Source organism: Orcinus orca, chromosome X, assembly GCF_937001465.1.
Source record: "Orcinus orca chromosome X, mOrcOrc1.1, whole genome shotgun sequence".
Lineage (NCBI taxonomy): Eukaryota > Metazoa > Chordata > Mammalia > Artiodactyla > Delphinidae > Orcinus > Orcinus orca.
The window spans coordinates 48,067,527-48,082,915 of record NC_064580.1 but is presented as its reverse complement, the minus strand read 5'-3'; the positions used below and the strand labels follow the sequence as shown (position 1 = coordinate 48,082,915).

General features: G+C 37.2%; 1 protein-coding gene across 1 annotated transcript in view; it reads left to right on the top strand.

Moving 5' to 3' along the window:
• Positions 1–15,389, top strand: part of WNK3 (WNK lysine deficient protein kinase 3) — a 188,307-nt gene that overhangs the window by 55,680 nt on the left and 117,238 nt on the right. Inside the window, exons 3-6 of the mRNA XM_049704669.1 lie at positions 7,876–8,048; positions 8,824–9,044; positions 9,905–10,062; positions 13,508–13,596. Coding sequence (XP_049560626.1) covers positions 7,876–8,048; positions 8,824–9,044; positions 9,905–10,062; positions 13,508–13,596 — 641 coding nt within the window. The remainder of the gene's footprint in view (positions 1–7,875; positions 8,049–8,823; positions 9,045–9,904; positions 10,063–13,507; positions 13,597–15,389) is intronic.

The following is a 15,389-nucleotide window of genomic DNA, read 5'->3' as shown; positions in this document are numbered from 1 at the left end:
ATTCCATATATATGTGTTAGCATACGGTATTTGTCTTTCTCTTTCGAAATTACGTCACTCTGTATGACAGACTCTAGGTCTATCCACCTCATTACAAATAACTCAATTTCGTTTCTTTTGATGGCTGAGTAATATTCCATTGTATATATGTGCCACATCTTCTTTATCCATTCATCTGTTGATGGACACTTAGGTTGTTTCCATCTCCAGGCTATTGTAAATAGAGCTGAAATGAACATTTTGGTACATGACTCTTTTTGAATTATGGTTTTCTCAGGTTATATGCCCAGTAGTGGGATTGCTGGGTCATATGGTAGTTCTATTTGTAGTTTTTTAAGGAACCTCCATACTGTTCTCCATAGTGGCTGTACCAATTCACATTCCCACCAGCAGCGCAGGAGTGTTCCCTTTTCTCCACACCCTCTCCAGCATTTATTGTTTCTAGATTTTTTGATGATGGCCATTCTGACTGGTGTGAGATGCTATCTCATTGTAGTTTTGATTTGCATTTCTCTAATGATTAATGATGTTGAGCATTCTTTAATGTGTTTGTTGGCAGTCTGTATATCTTCTTTGGAGAAATGTCTATTTAGGTCTTCTGCCCATTTTTGGATTGGGTTGTTTGTTTTTTTGTGATTGAGCTGCATGAGCTGCTTGTAAATTTTGGAAATTAATCCTTTGTCAGTTGCTTCATTTGCAAATATTTTCTCCTATTCTGAGGGTTGTCCTTTAGTCTTGTGTATGGTTTCCTGTGCTGTGCAAAAGCTTTGAAGTTTCATTAGGTCCCATTTGTTTATTTTTGTTTTTATTTCCATTTCTCTACGAGGTGGGTCAAAAAGGATCTTGCTGTGATTTATGTCATAGAGTGTTCTGCCTATGTTTTCCTCTAAGAGTTTGATAGTTTCTGGCCTTACATTTAGATCTTTAATCCATTTTGAGCTTATTTTTGTGTATGGTGTTAGGGAGTGATCTAATCTCATACTTTTACATGTACCTACCTGTCCAGTTTTCCCAGCACCACTTATTAAAAAGGCTTTCCTTTCTCCAGTGTACATTCCTGCCTCCTTTATCAAAGATAAGGTGACCATATGTGCGTGAGTTTATCTCTGGGCTTTCTATCCTGTTCCATTGATCTATCTTTCTGTTTTTGTGCCTGTACCATATTGTCTTGATTACTGTAGCTTTGCAGTATAGTCTGAAGTCAGGGAGCCTGATTCCTCCAGCTCTGTTTTTCGTTCTCAAGATTGCTTTGGCTATTCGGGGTCTTTTGTGTTTCCATACAAATTGTGAAACTTTTTGTTCTAGTTCTGTGAAAAATGCCAGTGGTAGTTTGATAGGGATTGCATTGAATCTGTAGATTGCTTTGGGTAGTAAAGTCATTTTAATGTTGATTCTTCCAATCCAAGAACATGGTATATCTCTCCATCTATTTGTATCATCTTTAATTTCTTTCATCAGTGTCTTATAATTTTCTGCATACGGGTCTTTTGTCTCCTTAGATAGGTTTATTCCTAGATATTTTATTCTTTTTGTTGCAATGGTAAATGGGAGTGTTTTCTTAATTTCACTTTCAGATTTTTCATCATTAGTATATAGGAATGCCAGAGATTTCTGTGCATTAATTTTGTATCCTGCTAGTTTACCAAATTCATTGATTAGCTCTAGTAGTTTTCTGGTAGCATCTTTAGGATTCTCTATGTATAGTATCATGTCATCTGCAAACAGTGACAGCTTTACTTCTTCTTTTCCGATTTGGATTCCTTTTATTTCCTTTTCTTCTCTGATTGCTGTGGCTAAAACTTCCAAAACTATATTGAATAAGAGTGGTAAGAGTGGGCAACCTTGTCTTGTTCCTGATCTTAGTGGAAATGCTTTCAGTTTTTCACCATTGAGGATGATGTTTGCTGTGGGTTTGTCATATATGGCCTTTATTATGTTGAGGAAAGTTCCCTCTATGCCTACTTTCTGCAGGGTTTTTATCATAAATGGGTGTTGAATTTTGTTGAAAGCTTTCTCTGCATCTATTGAGATGATCGTATGGTTTTTCTCCATCAAGTTGTTAATATGGTTTATCACATTGATTGATTTGCGTATATTGAAGAATCCTTGCATTCCTGAAATAAACCCCACTTGATCATGGTGTATGATCCTTTTAATGTGCTGTTTGATTCTGTTTGCTAGTATTTTTTTGAGGATTTTTGCATCTGTGTTCATCAGTGATATTGGCATGTAGTTTTCTTTCTTTGTGACATCCTTGTCTGGTTTTGGTATCAGGGTGATGGTGGCCTCATAGAATGAGTTTGGGAGTGTTCCTCCTCTCCAATTTTTTGGAAGAGTTTGAGAAGGATAGGTGTTAGCTCTTCTCTAAATGTTTGATAGGATTCACCTGTGAAGCCATCTGGTCCTGGACTTTTGTTTGTTAGAAGATTTTTAATCACAGTTTCAATTTCATTACTTGTGATTGGTCTGTTCATATTTTCTATTTCTTCCTGATTCAGTCTTGGCAGGTTGTGCATTTCTAAGAATTTGTCCATTTCTTCCAGGTTGTCCATTTTATTGGCATAGAGTTGCTTGTAGTAATCTCTCATGATCTTTTGTATTTCTGCAGTGTCAGTTGTTACTTCTCCTTTTTCATTTCTAATTCTATTGATTTGAGTCTTCTCCCTTTTTTTCTTGATGAGTCTGGCTAATGGTTTATCTATTTTGTTTATCTTCTCAAGGAACCAGCTTTTAGTTTTATTGATGTTTGCTATTGTTTCCTTCATTTCTTTTTCATTTATTTCTGATCTGAATTTTATGATTTCTTTCCTTCTGCTAATTTTGGGGTTTTTTTGTTCTTCTTTCTCTAATTGCTTGAGGTGCAAGGTTAGGTTGTTTATTCGAGATGTTTCCTGTTTCTTAAGGTTGGATTGTATTGCTATAAACTTCCATCTTAGAACTGCTTTTGCTGCATCCCATAGGTTTTGAGTCGTCATGTCTCCATGTCATTTGTTTCTAGGTGTTTTTTTATTTCCTCTTCGATTTCTTCAGTGATCACTTTGTTATTAAGTAGTGTAGTGTTTAGCCTCCATGTGTTTGTATTTTTTACAGATCTTTTCCTATAATTCATATCTAGTCTTATGGCATTGTGGTCGGAAAAGGTACTTGATACAATTTCAATTTTCTTAAATTTGCCAAGGCTTGACTTGTGATCAAGGATATGATCTATCCTGGAGAATCTTCCATGAGCACTTGAGAAAAATGTGTATTCTGTTGGTTTTGGATGGAGTGTCCTACAAATATCAATTAAGTGCATCTTGTTTAATGTATCATTTAAAGCTTGTGTTTCCTTATTTACTTTCATTTTGGATGATCTGTCCATTGGTGAAAGTGGGATGTTAAAGTCCCCTACTATGAATGTGTTATTGTTGGTTTCCCCTTTTATGGCTGTTAGTATTTGCCTTATGTATTGAGGTGCTCCTATGTTGGGTGCATAAATATTTACCATTGTTATATCTTCTTCTTGGATCGATCCCTTGATCATTATATAGTGTCCTTCTTTGTCTCTTCTAATAGTCCTTATTTTAACGTCTATTTTGTCTGATATGAGAATTACTACTCCAGCTTTCTTTTGGTTTCCATTTGCATGGAATATCTTTTTCCATCCCCTTACTTTCAGTCTGTATGTGTCTCTAGGTCTGAAGTGGGTCTCTTGTAGACAGCAAATATATGGGTCTTGTTTTTGTATCCATTCAGCCAATCTGTGTCTTTTGGTGGGAGCATTTAGTCCATTTACATTTAAGGTAATTATCGATATGTATGTTCCCATTCCCATTTTCTATATTGTTTTGAGTTCGTTATTGTAGGTCTTTTCCTTCTTTTGTGTTTCTTGCCTAGAGAAGTTCCTTTAGCATTTGTTGTAAAGCTGGTTTGGTGGTGCTGAACTCTCTCAGATTTTGCTTGTCTGTAAAGGTTTTAATTTCTCCATCAAATCTGAATGAGATCCTTGCTGGGTAGAGTAATCGTGGTTGTAGGTTTTTCTACTTCATCACTTTCAGTATGTCCTGCCACTCCCTTCTGGCTTGCAGAGTTTCTGCTGAGGGATCAGCTGTTAACCTTATGGGGATTCCCTTGTGTGTTATTTTTCCCTTGCTACTTTTAATATGCTTTCTTTGTATTTAATTTTTGACAGTTTGATTAATATGTGTCTTCGCATATTTCTCCTTGGATTCATCCTGTATGGGACTTTCTGTGCTTCCTGGACTTGATTAACTATTTCCTTTCCCATATTAGGGAAGTTTTCAACTATAATCTATTGAAATATTTTCTCAGTCCCTTTCTTTTTCTCTTCTTCTTCTGGAACCCCTATAATTCGAATGTTGGTGCATTTAATGTTGTCCCAGAGGTCTCTGAGACTGTCCTCAGTTCTTTTCATTCTTTTTTCTTTATTCTGCTCTGCAGTAGTTATTTCCACTATTTTATCTTCCAGGTCACTTATCCGTTCTTCTGCCTCAGTTATTCTGCTATTGATCCCATCTAGAGTCTTTTTCTTTTCATTTATTGTGTTGTTCATCATTGTTTGTTTCATCTTTAGTTCTTCTAGGTCCTTGTTAAATGTTTCTTGCATTTTGTCTATTCTGTTTCCAAGATTTTGGATCATCTTTACTGTCATTATTCTGAATTCTTTTTCAGGTAGACTGCCTATTTCCTCTTCATTTGTTAGGTCTGGTGCGTTTTTTATCTTGCTCCTTCATCTGCTGTGTGTTTTTCTATCTTCTCATTTTGCTTATCTTACTGTGTTTGGGGTCTCCTTTTCAGGCTGCACGTTTGTAGTTCCTGTTGTTTTTGTTGTCTGTCCCCAGTGGCTAAGGTTGTTCAGTGGGTTTTGTAGGCTTCCTCGTGGAGGGGAGAAGTGCCTGTGTTCTGGTGGGTGACACTGGATCTTGTCTCTCTGGTGGGCAGGTCCACGTCTGGTGGTGTGTTTTGGGGTGTCTGTGGCCTTATTATGATTTTAGGCAGCCTCTCTGCTAATGGGTGGTGTTGTGTTCCTGTTTTGCTAGTTGTTTGGCATAGGGTGTCCAGCACTGTAGCTTGCTGGTCGTTGAGTGAAGCTGGGTTCTGGTGTTGAGCAGGAGATCTCTGGGAGATTTTCGCCTTTTGATATTATGTGAAGCTGCGTGGTCTCTTGTTGACCAGTGTCCTGAAGTTGGCTCTCCCACCTCAGAGGCACAGCACTGACTCCTGGCTGCAGCACCAAGAGCCTTTCATCCACATGGCTCAGAATAAAAGGGAGAAAAAGTAGAGAGAAAGAATTAGTAGAAGTAGGAAGAAAGAAAGAAAGAAAGAAAGGTAGGAAGGAAGAAAGAAGAAAAGAAGGAAAGAAGGTAAGGAGGAAAGAAAGAAAGGAAGGAGGGAGGGATGGAGGGAGGGACAGATGGTGGGAGGAAGGAAGGAAGGAAGAAAGGAGGGAAGGAAGGAAAAAAGAAAGAATGAAGGAAATAAATTAAAATAAAATAGAGTAAAATATAATAAAGTTATTAAATTAAAAAATAATTATTAAGAAAAAAAACTTAAAAAAAACGGACGGATGGAACCTTAGGACAAATGGTGGAAGCAAATCTATATAGACAAAATCTCATACAGAAGCATACATGTACACACTCACAAAAAGAGGAAATGGGGAAAAAATCATAAATCTTGCTCTCAAGGTCCACCTCCTCAATTTGGGATGATTCGTTGTCTAAAGGAGGGAAGGAAGTAAAGAAAGAAAGAAGATAAAGTAAAATAATATAGAGTTATTAAAATTAATTATTAAGAAAGAAAAAAAATTAAAGAAAAACCAAACAAAAAATGGACGGATAGAACCCTAGGACAAATGGTGGAAGCAAAGCTATACAGACAAAATCTCACACAGAAGGATACACATACACACTCACAAAAAGAGTAAAAGGGGAAAAAAATCATAAATCTTGCTCTCAAAGTACACCTCCTCAATTTGGGATGATTGGTTGTCTATTCAGGTATTCCACAGATGCAGGGTACATCAAGTTGATGGTCGAGCTTTAATCCGCTGCTCCTGAGGCTGCTGGGAGAGATTTCCCTTTCTCTTCTTTGTTCTCACAGCTCCCAGGGGTTCAGCTTTGGATTTGGCCCCGCCTCTGCGTGTAGGTCGCCAGAGGGCGTCTGTTTTTCGCTCAGACAGGACGGGGTTAAAGGAGCCGCTGATTCGGGGGCTCTGGATCACTCAGGCCGGGGGGAGGGAGGCGCCCGGAGTGTGGGGCGGGCCTGCGGCGGCAGAGGCCAGCATGACGTTGCACCAGTCTGAGGCGCGCCGTGCATTCGCCCGGGGAAGTTGTCCCTGGATCCCGGGAACCCGGCAGTGGCGGGCCGCACAGTCTCCTGGGAAGGGAGGTGTAGATAGTGACCTGTGCTCGAACACAGGCTTCTTGGCGGCGGCAGCAGCAGGCTTAGCGTCTCCTGCCCATCTCTGGGGTCCGCGCCTTTAGCCGTGGCTCGCTCCCGTCTCTGGAGCTCCTTTAAGCAGCGCTCTTAATCCCCTCTCCTCGTGCACCAGGAAACAAAGAGGGAAGAAAAAGTCTCTTGCCTCTTCGGCAGCTCCAGAGCTTTACCCGGACTCCCTCCCGGCTAGCTGTGGTGCAGTAGCCCCCTTCAGGCTGTGTTCATGCCGCCAGCCCCAGTCCTCTCCCTGTGCTCTGACCGAAGCCGAGCCTCAGCTCACAACCCCGCCCGCCCTGGCGGGTGAGCAGACAAGCCTCTCAGGCTGGTGAGTGCCGGTCGGCACCGATCCTCTGTGCGGGAATCTCTCCGCTTTGCTCTCCGCACCCCTGTTGCTGCGCTCTCCTCCGCGTCTCCGAAGCTCCCCACCACCGCCACCTGCAGTCTCCGCCCGCAAAAGGGCTTCCTTGTGTGTGGAAACCTTTCCGCATTCAGCTCCCTCCCACTGGTGCAGTTCCCATCCCTATTCTTTTGTGTTTGTTTTTTCTTTTGCCCTACCCAGGTACGTGGGGAGTTTCTTGCCTTTTGGGAGGTCTGAGATCTTCTGCCAGCATTCAGTAGGTGTTCTAGGAGTTGTTCCACGTGTAGATGTATTTCTCGTGTATCTGTGGGGAGGAAGGTGATCTCCACGTCTTACTCTTCTGCCATCTTCCCCTCCACCTCGGGAAACTTTCTTATTGTTTTGATTTTTTACTTTTTCTCACTTTGAGATACTGTTTTTCTTTTCCAGCAAGGGAATTTTTACTTACTATTTATTATTTATTTTTCCAGTTTTATTGAGATGTAGTTGACATATAACAATGTAGAAGTTTAAGGTATGCAACATAATGATTTGAGATATATATATAGTGAAATGATTATCACAAAAGTTTAGTTAACATCAAAGATATTGTTTTTCAAGGCATTGATTTATTATGTAGGTAGGTTTGTAACATAGTTATGAAATGTAACAACTGCTGCATTTTGCTGTATGAGAGGAGTCAAAGTAACTACCTAACAAAGAATATCAATGATTATATAGGTACTGAGAAAAGAATTGACAGGTGAAAATAGATACATACATATAATAAAATAAAGCACTCAGGGCTTCCCTGGTGGCTCAGTGGTTGATAGTCCGCCTGCCGATGCAGGGGACATGGGTTCGTGCCCCGGTTCGGGAAGATCCCACATGCCGTGGAGCGGCTGGGCCCGTGAGCCATGGCCGCTGGGCCTGCGCATCCGGAGCCTGTGCTCTGCAGCGGGAGAGGCCACAACAGTGAGGGGCCCGGGTACCGCAAAAAAATAAAAATAAAAAAATAAATAAAGCACTCATTTGAGTGTTGTTAGAAGTGTGCAAGAGAATTTCTAGACTTTAATTTGGAACTTGATCTTCCATTTTAGGACCGGAAATTAACCAAAGCTGAGCAGCAAAGGTTCAAGGAAGAAGCAGAGATGTTAAAGGGTCTCCAGCATCCCAATATAGTTCGATTCTATGATTCCTGGGAGTCTATACTAAAAGGAAAGAAATGTATTGTATTAGTGACTGAACTTATGACATCAGGAACCTTAAAGACGTAAGTTGACCCTGAAAGTGCCAATGGAGTTTTATTTGGAAATAATTTTCAGGATTCGCAAAAGTTGTTTGTAAAGTAACACTACTTGATTAAAGAATTTGTAGAATCTGAATCTGGTGACTATGTTTCAGGGCAGGTTAAAAAATTTTGATGTTAATGAAGTTTGTTAGAAAATACAATGTTGAGAAATTAATATTTGTGGGATATCATAGAATTTTAGAATTAGAAATCATTATAGAGATAATATAATGCCATTTTGTAGAAGATGATGAAAGGTTGGGGACGTGGCCAGATTCACATATCTAGTGAGCAGTACTATGTAATTATAGTCTATTGTTTTGTTTCTGAATACAGTATTTCATTTGATGGTATAACCACTTATTTGTGGTTATTAAATGTGCGATGTACTTTTTCTGTTTCCTAGCATCTTTGCACTAAAATTTTACATAGTTAAACCCTCTGATGACTCTATTTAAGCAGTTATTAGGAGGTAGAGAGGACTTTGTTTTCAAAATTTTGATGCCATTCCACAAAAGGTCACTCTGATTGGAATGATTCTTGTTTTGAATTAAAAATGCTAAACTTAGTAGGATGTCTTCTCTAAGAATGAGGCTTTAGATTTAATAATTTTTTGTCATAACAGACAATAGAAGATAACTCAGTGATGGCAATCATAATATATATAGTATCAGCTAGCTTACATGATTTACCCTAATGTGCTCATACAGTAAGCTAGGTATGTTTGTTTACATGTGGTTTTTGTTTCTTTGTGTAGGTACTTAAAACGATTTAAAGTCATGAAACCAAAGGTCTTAAGGAGCTGGTGCAGGCAAATTTTAAAGGGGTTGCAGTTCTTGCACACTAGGACTCCTCCTATTATTCACCGGGATCTGAAGTGTGACAATATTTTCATCACGGGACCCACTGGATCTGTGAAGATTGGTGATCTAGGACTAGCCACCTTAATGCGCACATCATTTGCTAAAAGTGTCATTGGTGATTAACGTTTTATAGTTTGTTGGTTGCGTAAAGACAGATCTTTTAAATTGTATATGTCTAGAACGGGGATCAGCAAACCACAGCCTCTGGGCCAAATTTGGCTTCACTGCCTATTTTTGTAAATAAAGTTTTGTTGGAACACAGCCACACACACTCATTTACATATTGTCTATGGTTGCTTTTTCACTACAGTGTCAGAGTTAATTAGTTGTGATAGAGCCCATGTGGACTACAAAGCATGAAATATTTATTTTTGGCCCTTTACAGAGAAATTTGCTGGCCCCTGGTCTAGAATGTGAATTTGCTTTGAAATATCTATTATATATTGACTGATTTTAGAGACATCACAGTGTATTTCTTTTGTGATGTATTTAATATTATTGAAAGGTTCTGAGGACTTAAGAAATAGGATTTACTACTTCAGAAAAATTTAAATAACTAAAAACAAGGATAGAAATAAAAACAGATTTTGGTAATCATTACCTAATTTTGAACATTGCAAATTGTAGTTCATCAATATGGAAAGTTAAAGAAATTAAGTTAAGGAATTATATGTGTATATATATGTATATTATATGTATATATATATATATATATATATATATATATATGCTTTTAGGGAACAGAACTTAACTCAGATAATCCTTATGGCAAAGGGAATGTGATCTTGGTGGATACAGTTTTTTTTTTTTTTTTTTTGGTCACACTGCGTGGCTTGTGGGATCTTAGTTCCATGACCAGGGACTGAACCCCAGCCCTTGACAGTGAGAGCACAGAGTCCTAACCACTGGACCGCCAGGGAATTCTCTATATTTTTCTTTCTTTTTAAAAAAAAATGTGGTTGTGGTATTTTGTAGGCACTCCTGAGTTTATGGCCCCAGAGATGTATGAAGAGCACTACGATGAATCTGTGGACGTCTATGCTTTTGGAATGTGTATGCTAGAAATGGCTACTTCGGAGTACCCTTATTCTGAGTGCCAGAATGCAGCTCAAATATACCGTAAAGTAACTAGTGTAGGTATAACTTTATTCTTTTTACTTCACAAATTGCCACATTTCATGATAAAGTAAACTTAGAAGTTGACTTAGTCAAACATAATTTTGGTGTAAAGCAACTGTATTCCAATAAAAATTAATTTTAAAAAACCTAATTTGGGGGCTTCCCTGGTGGCTCAGTGGTTAAGAATCTGCCTGCCAATGCAGGGGACACGGGTTCAATCCCTGGCCCGGGAAGATCTCACATGCCACGGAGCAACTAAGCTCGTGCACCACAACTACTGAGCCTGCGCTCTAGAGCCCGCATGCCACAACTACTGAAGCCCGTGTGCCTAGAGCCTATGCTCCACAACAAGAGAAGCCACTGCAATGAGAAGCCCACGCACCGCAATGAAGAGTAGCCCCCCTCACCACAACTAGAGAAAGCCCACGCACAGCAACGAAGACCCAGCACAACCAAAAATAAAAACAGAAAAACCAAATTAAAACAAACAAACAAAAAACCTAATTTTGGTTTAGTTCTGTATAACAGTGCTAAATTTAACATAATTTTAATGAAACAAGCTTTAGATTTATGCTATATACCTATACTCAAATGGGGTCATATAAAATGCTCTGTATTAGTATCTTTGGGGAAAATGTACAGGTATATCATCTATATCCATTTGTTTGTAAAGAATTTTTAGGTATTTATTAGATGGATCTTATTTTCCAAAGCTACATAATAAAGATTGGCTAAATGGTTTTGAAGATTTCTTCTGGTTCTAGAAGCCTGATTATGAAGTGGCATTCAATGGATACAGTATTTGGTTCCCTGCTATGAGTAATTTTTTGCATTAGAAACTACAAGGAATGCAAAGATGAGTAAGAAGTGTTTGCTACCTACAAAGAGCTTACATTTTTAGTAAGCAGTAATATAAACTCACAAATAACTATAAAAATAAGAGAATAGGAGTATAGTAAGGGAGGTAGAAGCAAAGTGTTAAGATTGTTGAAAATAGGTCCTTTCATATCCAGTTGGGTGGCTCAAGGTAGGCCACAAAAGAGATTGTTAGAGTGTTTCAGGTAACATACTAATAGGTACCATTTTTAAGTACATAATATATGCCACATGGTTTTATCTTTATATTCCTACAAGATGGCACTGTCTTCAGTTTAGAAATGATGAGACTGAGAATCAGAGGTTGTGACCTGCCCAAGTTCACACAGCTACTAGTAATGGTGGATTTTGACCTCAAGTCTGACTTCAGAGGTTTGTTTAGGGAGACAATAAGAAATCCAGAATTCTATATGACAAATGACCTAGTTTCTCCAACAAATCAATTTCCTGAAAGAAAAAAGGGGAAGGGACTGTTACAGAATACAAGAGACTTAAAGTAGTGATGAGCTGGTAAATGTTTAACAACTGATTCTCTGAAAAAGAAAAAGCACTGATTTCTAGCATTTGCTAATTTCCTTGGTGTAAGTGCTCCCACCATGACTGATTTCAAGTCACCAATGTGACCTCACTTGAATGCAGGGTTAAGAAAGGGTGCAGAGTGGCACTCATATAGTATTTCCACCATACGGATACAAAAGATGTAAACAACTGCAAGAGCATAAATAATAGTAAAATGTAGTAAAACAATCAAGGAATTGTGTTTTCAGTATTTATTACCTTGGCTCTTAATATAATTTATTTAATCGTAAGTTTATATAATTTAAATTTTATAAATGGATGTATTTAATAATCAGCTTGCACAATTCCTGAAAATGTAATAGTTGGCCCTTGTGAGCTGGTATGAGCCGGTTCCATTGCACCATACATGTAATGTATGGACCTTGTTTGGCTCCTGATTTGAACAGACCAATTTGTAAGAACACCTCATTTAGACAATTTGGAAAATTTGAGTATGGATTGGGTTTTAGATGATATTAAGCAATTATTGATAATTATTTTAGGTGGGATGATGACATGATATCTGTTAGAGATAGAAACTGGAGACTTTATGGGTGAAATGACATGGTGCCTAGTATTTGCTTTAAAATATTCCAGGATAAAAGTGGTGTGGGAGTAGATAGCTGAAACGAGGTTAAGGAATGATGCTTGTTGTTGAAATTGGTGATGATTACATGGGACTTCTACTTTTGAGTATGTTTGAAAATTTCTATAATAAACAGCTGAGAAAAAGAAATGGGACTAGAATGCCCTTTTAGTTTGGGCCCATATATTGTACGACCACAAATAGAAGAGTCTGTACTTGATTTTTTAAGTTGCAGCTCCCCAATTATTTTCACCTAGGAGCAGAGAAAGGCAGTAATTATCCAGGGCTGGGGAATGGGTAAGAGATCAGTGGAAAGGTCAAAGAGGGCTTTTTCTATAAGTAGAATAAAAAATTCCATTTTTTGTATGGTGATTTTATTCTTTTATATTCAGGTCACAAAAATGCCATATCACAATTCAGATTTCCATCTCTACTAAAGCTTCTTGAATTTGAGGCCCAAATTAACTCCTAATCTCACCAGATTTATCTAGGATATGGTACTTGGCTTTCTGATTCTGTATTCTGTGAGGTAGTGTGAAGACCCAGAACTAGATCTTAGATTGCCTCATTCCATGATAATTTTTCTATTATACCTTTCTGCTTATAGCTTAATTTTGAATTTTCTATTAAATGATGGCAATGTTCTTGTATTATTTTTTAAATCTAAAACCCATAAATTAAGGGTAACAGAATGTAAAATAAGTACATTTAGGCAGCTAACAGTTACTATAAGAACATTTTGAATTATCTGGACCTCATTAATTTGATATTAAATTCCTAGAACCTGATAATTAGCTTGAGGTTCTCTCAATATTTTGGTATTGTTTAAGGATAAACATAATATAGATTTCTCAAAAGTTTATATATATATAACAATATATATATTTTATATATATGTTTACTGATTGCTCATTGTGTCTAGCCATTCTAGAAGACTTTGAAATATTGATTTGAAATGTTTGCGATAGAGAAGCCCTTATTTGGAATTTCTAAAAGTGTTTTTTAATAACTGACTTTTCTGATTTCAAAAAAATACTTGTTTATTATATTTTACTAATTGGGGTTATACTGTATGTACATTTTGGGATCCTGTTTTTTTCCTACTTAATGTTGCAGCATGAGAATTCTCCACATTATTAATTACTATGAGAACATGTTTAGTTTCCGTGTATTAGCATATGCATATATATGTATATCACATAATTTATGTAATATTACCTCTGTTATTAGAGATTTAGATCATTTACAATTTTTCACTGTTTTTTGTAGAGCTATGACAAAATCCTTGTCAAAAAGTTGTTAAACTTATACTGTGTGTATATATCTCATTTAAAATTTGAATATGGTTTAGCGGTAAAAAAATCATTATTTTAGTAATGATGTTGGCTTCGGCTTTCAGTTGCTTGATTTGTGACTAGAAACCGTTTTTCTTCTTCCAGGGTATAAAACCAGCCAGTTTCAATAAAGTCACTGATCCTGAAGTGAAAGAAATCATCGAGGGATGTATTCGTCAAAATAAATCTGAAAGGTGGGTGCATATGTAGTGAAATGACATGACTGATGGATGAATTTTTCTCTTATCTTGAGCTGGGTCTTTTTCTGATCTTTGAATCATGCTGGGTATGACTTTTCAGTGGAATCCAAACCATACTGACTAGAGTGAAGTGTATCAGTGCATCTTGTTTGCCATTTTAAACTGATATCATGTGCTGAATTTTCCTTGAACCGAAATTTGGGTTGTGTTTGTCTGTGTGTGTTGTGACAAGATCACCTTCAGCCATCAGTTTAACAGTCAGTGGGACCCCCTCCCAGGTTAACTTGCTTCTAACAGTTGGTAGATAGTAGAGAGTTTCCTGCATTGTCACCTTCACATAAGTACTTAAATGGTTTTTTATGATAGTTTAAGAAAAAATTTAACCATCAATTCACCAGATGTTTTTTATTTGTCCATAATGTCCTGTGTCATGATAACGATAATGCTGATAGGGCTATTTTTGTTCAAGAAATAGTATTCTAGATTTATTTGTATCACAATTTCTATTTTTCTTATGGACAATTCCTTTTAGTTTTAGCTTTTCCCTTTAATTTGAGCTTTGGACAGTTACTGACTCAAATTGCTCGGTTAGTATTTTGATTTTTACCTCCTTATTGATTATGATTAATAAGGTGATAGATCCTTTATAGAAATTATTTCCACCAGCATTTCACTGACTGTCTCCCATTTTTATTAGTTATCTATCTAAGTTTAGTGTTGCATATCTGAAAATATAAAAAGTCACTAAGATAAAACCTGTTTAATTATAGCTTTATTACACAACATTCTTGGTGTTTGTGCCAACAGGCTATATCTATATATCTCTATATTTTAATTATGGTAAAATATAAATAACCTAAGAGTCACCATTTTAATCATTTTAAAATGTACAATTCAGTGACATTATGCACATTCACATTGTTGTACAACCATCACCACTATTTCCAGAACTTTCTCATCATCCCAAACAGAAACTCTGTGCCCATTAAACAGTAACTCCCCACTCCCTTTCCCGTCAACCCCTGCCAACCTCTATTCTACTTTGTCTCTACTTCTATGTAGGTACCTCATATAAGTAGAATCATAAAATATTTTTCCTTTTGCGTCTGGCTTATTTCACATACCATAGTGTTTAAACGTTGATCCATGTTATAGCATGTATCAGAATTTCCTTTGTTTTTACGGTTGAATACTATTCCTTTGTGTGTGCGTGTGTGTGTGTGTGTGTGTGTGTATACACACACACACACCACATTTTGTTTATCCATTCATCTGTTAATGGACACTTTGGTTATTTCTGCCTCTTGGCTATTGTGAATAATGCGGCATGAACATTGGTGAACAAGTATCTTCTTGAGTCTGCTTTTAATTCTTTTTGGTATATACCTAGGAGTAGAATTACTGAATCATATGGTAATAATATATTTAATTTTTTGAAGAACCACTATATTTTTTCCATAGAGACTGCATCATTTTGCATTCCTTCCAGCAATGTGTGATGGTTCCAATTTCTCAGCGTCCTCCCTAACACTTATTTTCCATTTTTTGTTAATAGGCATCCTAATGGGTATAAAATGGTATCTTATTGTGGTTTTGATTTGCATTTCCCTAAGGACTAATAACGTTGAGTATCTTTCCATGTGCTTATTGGCCATTTGTATATCTTCTTTGGAGAAATGTCTATTCAAGTCCTTTGCCTTTTTAAAAAATTGAGTTGTTTATTTTGTTGTTGTCATTTTTGAGTTGTAGTAATTTAGGCATGCTTTTTTTTAAGCTATGCTAAAACT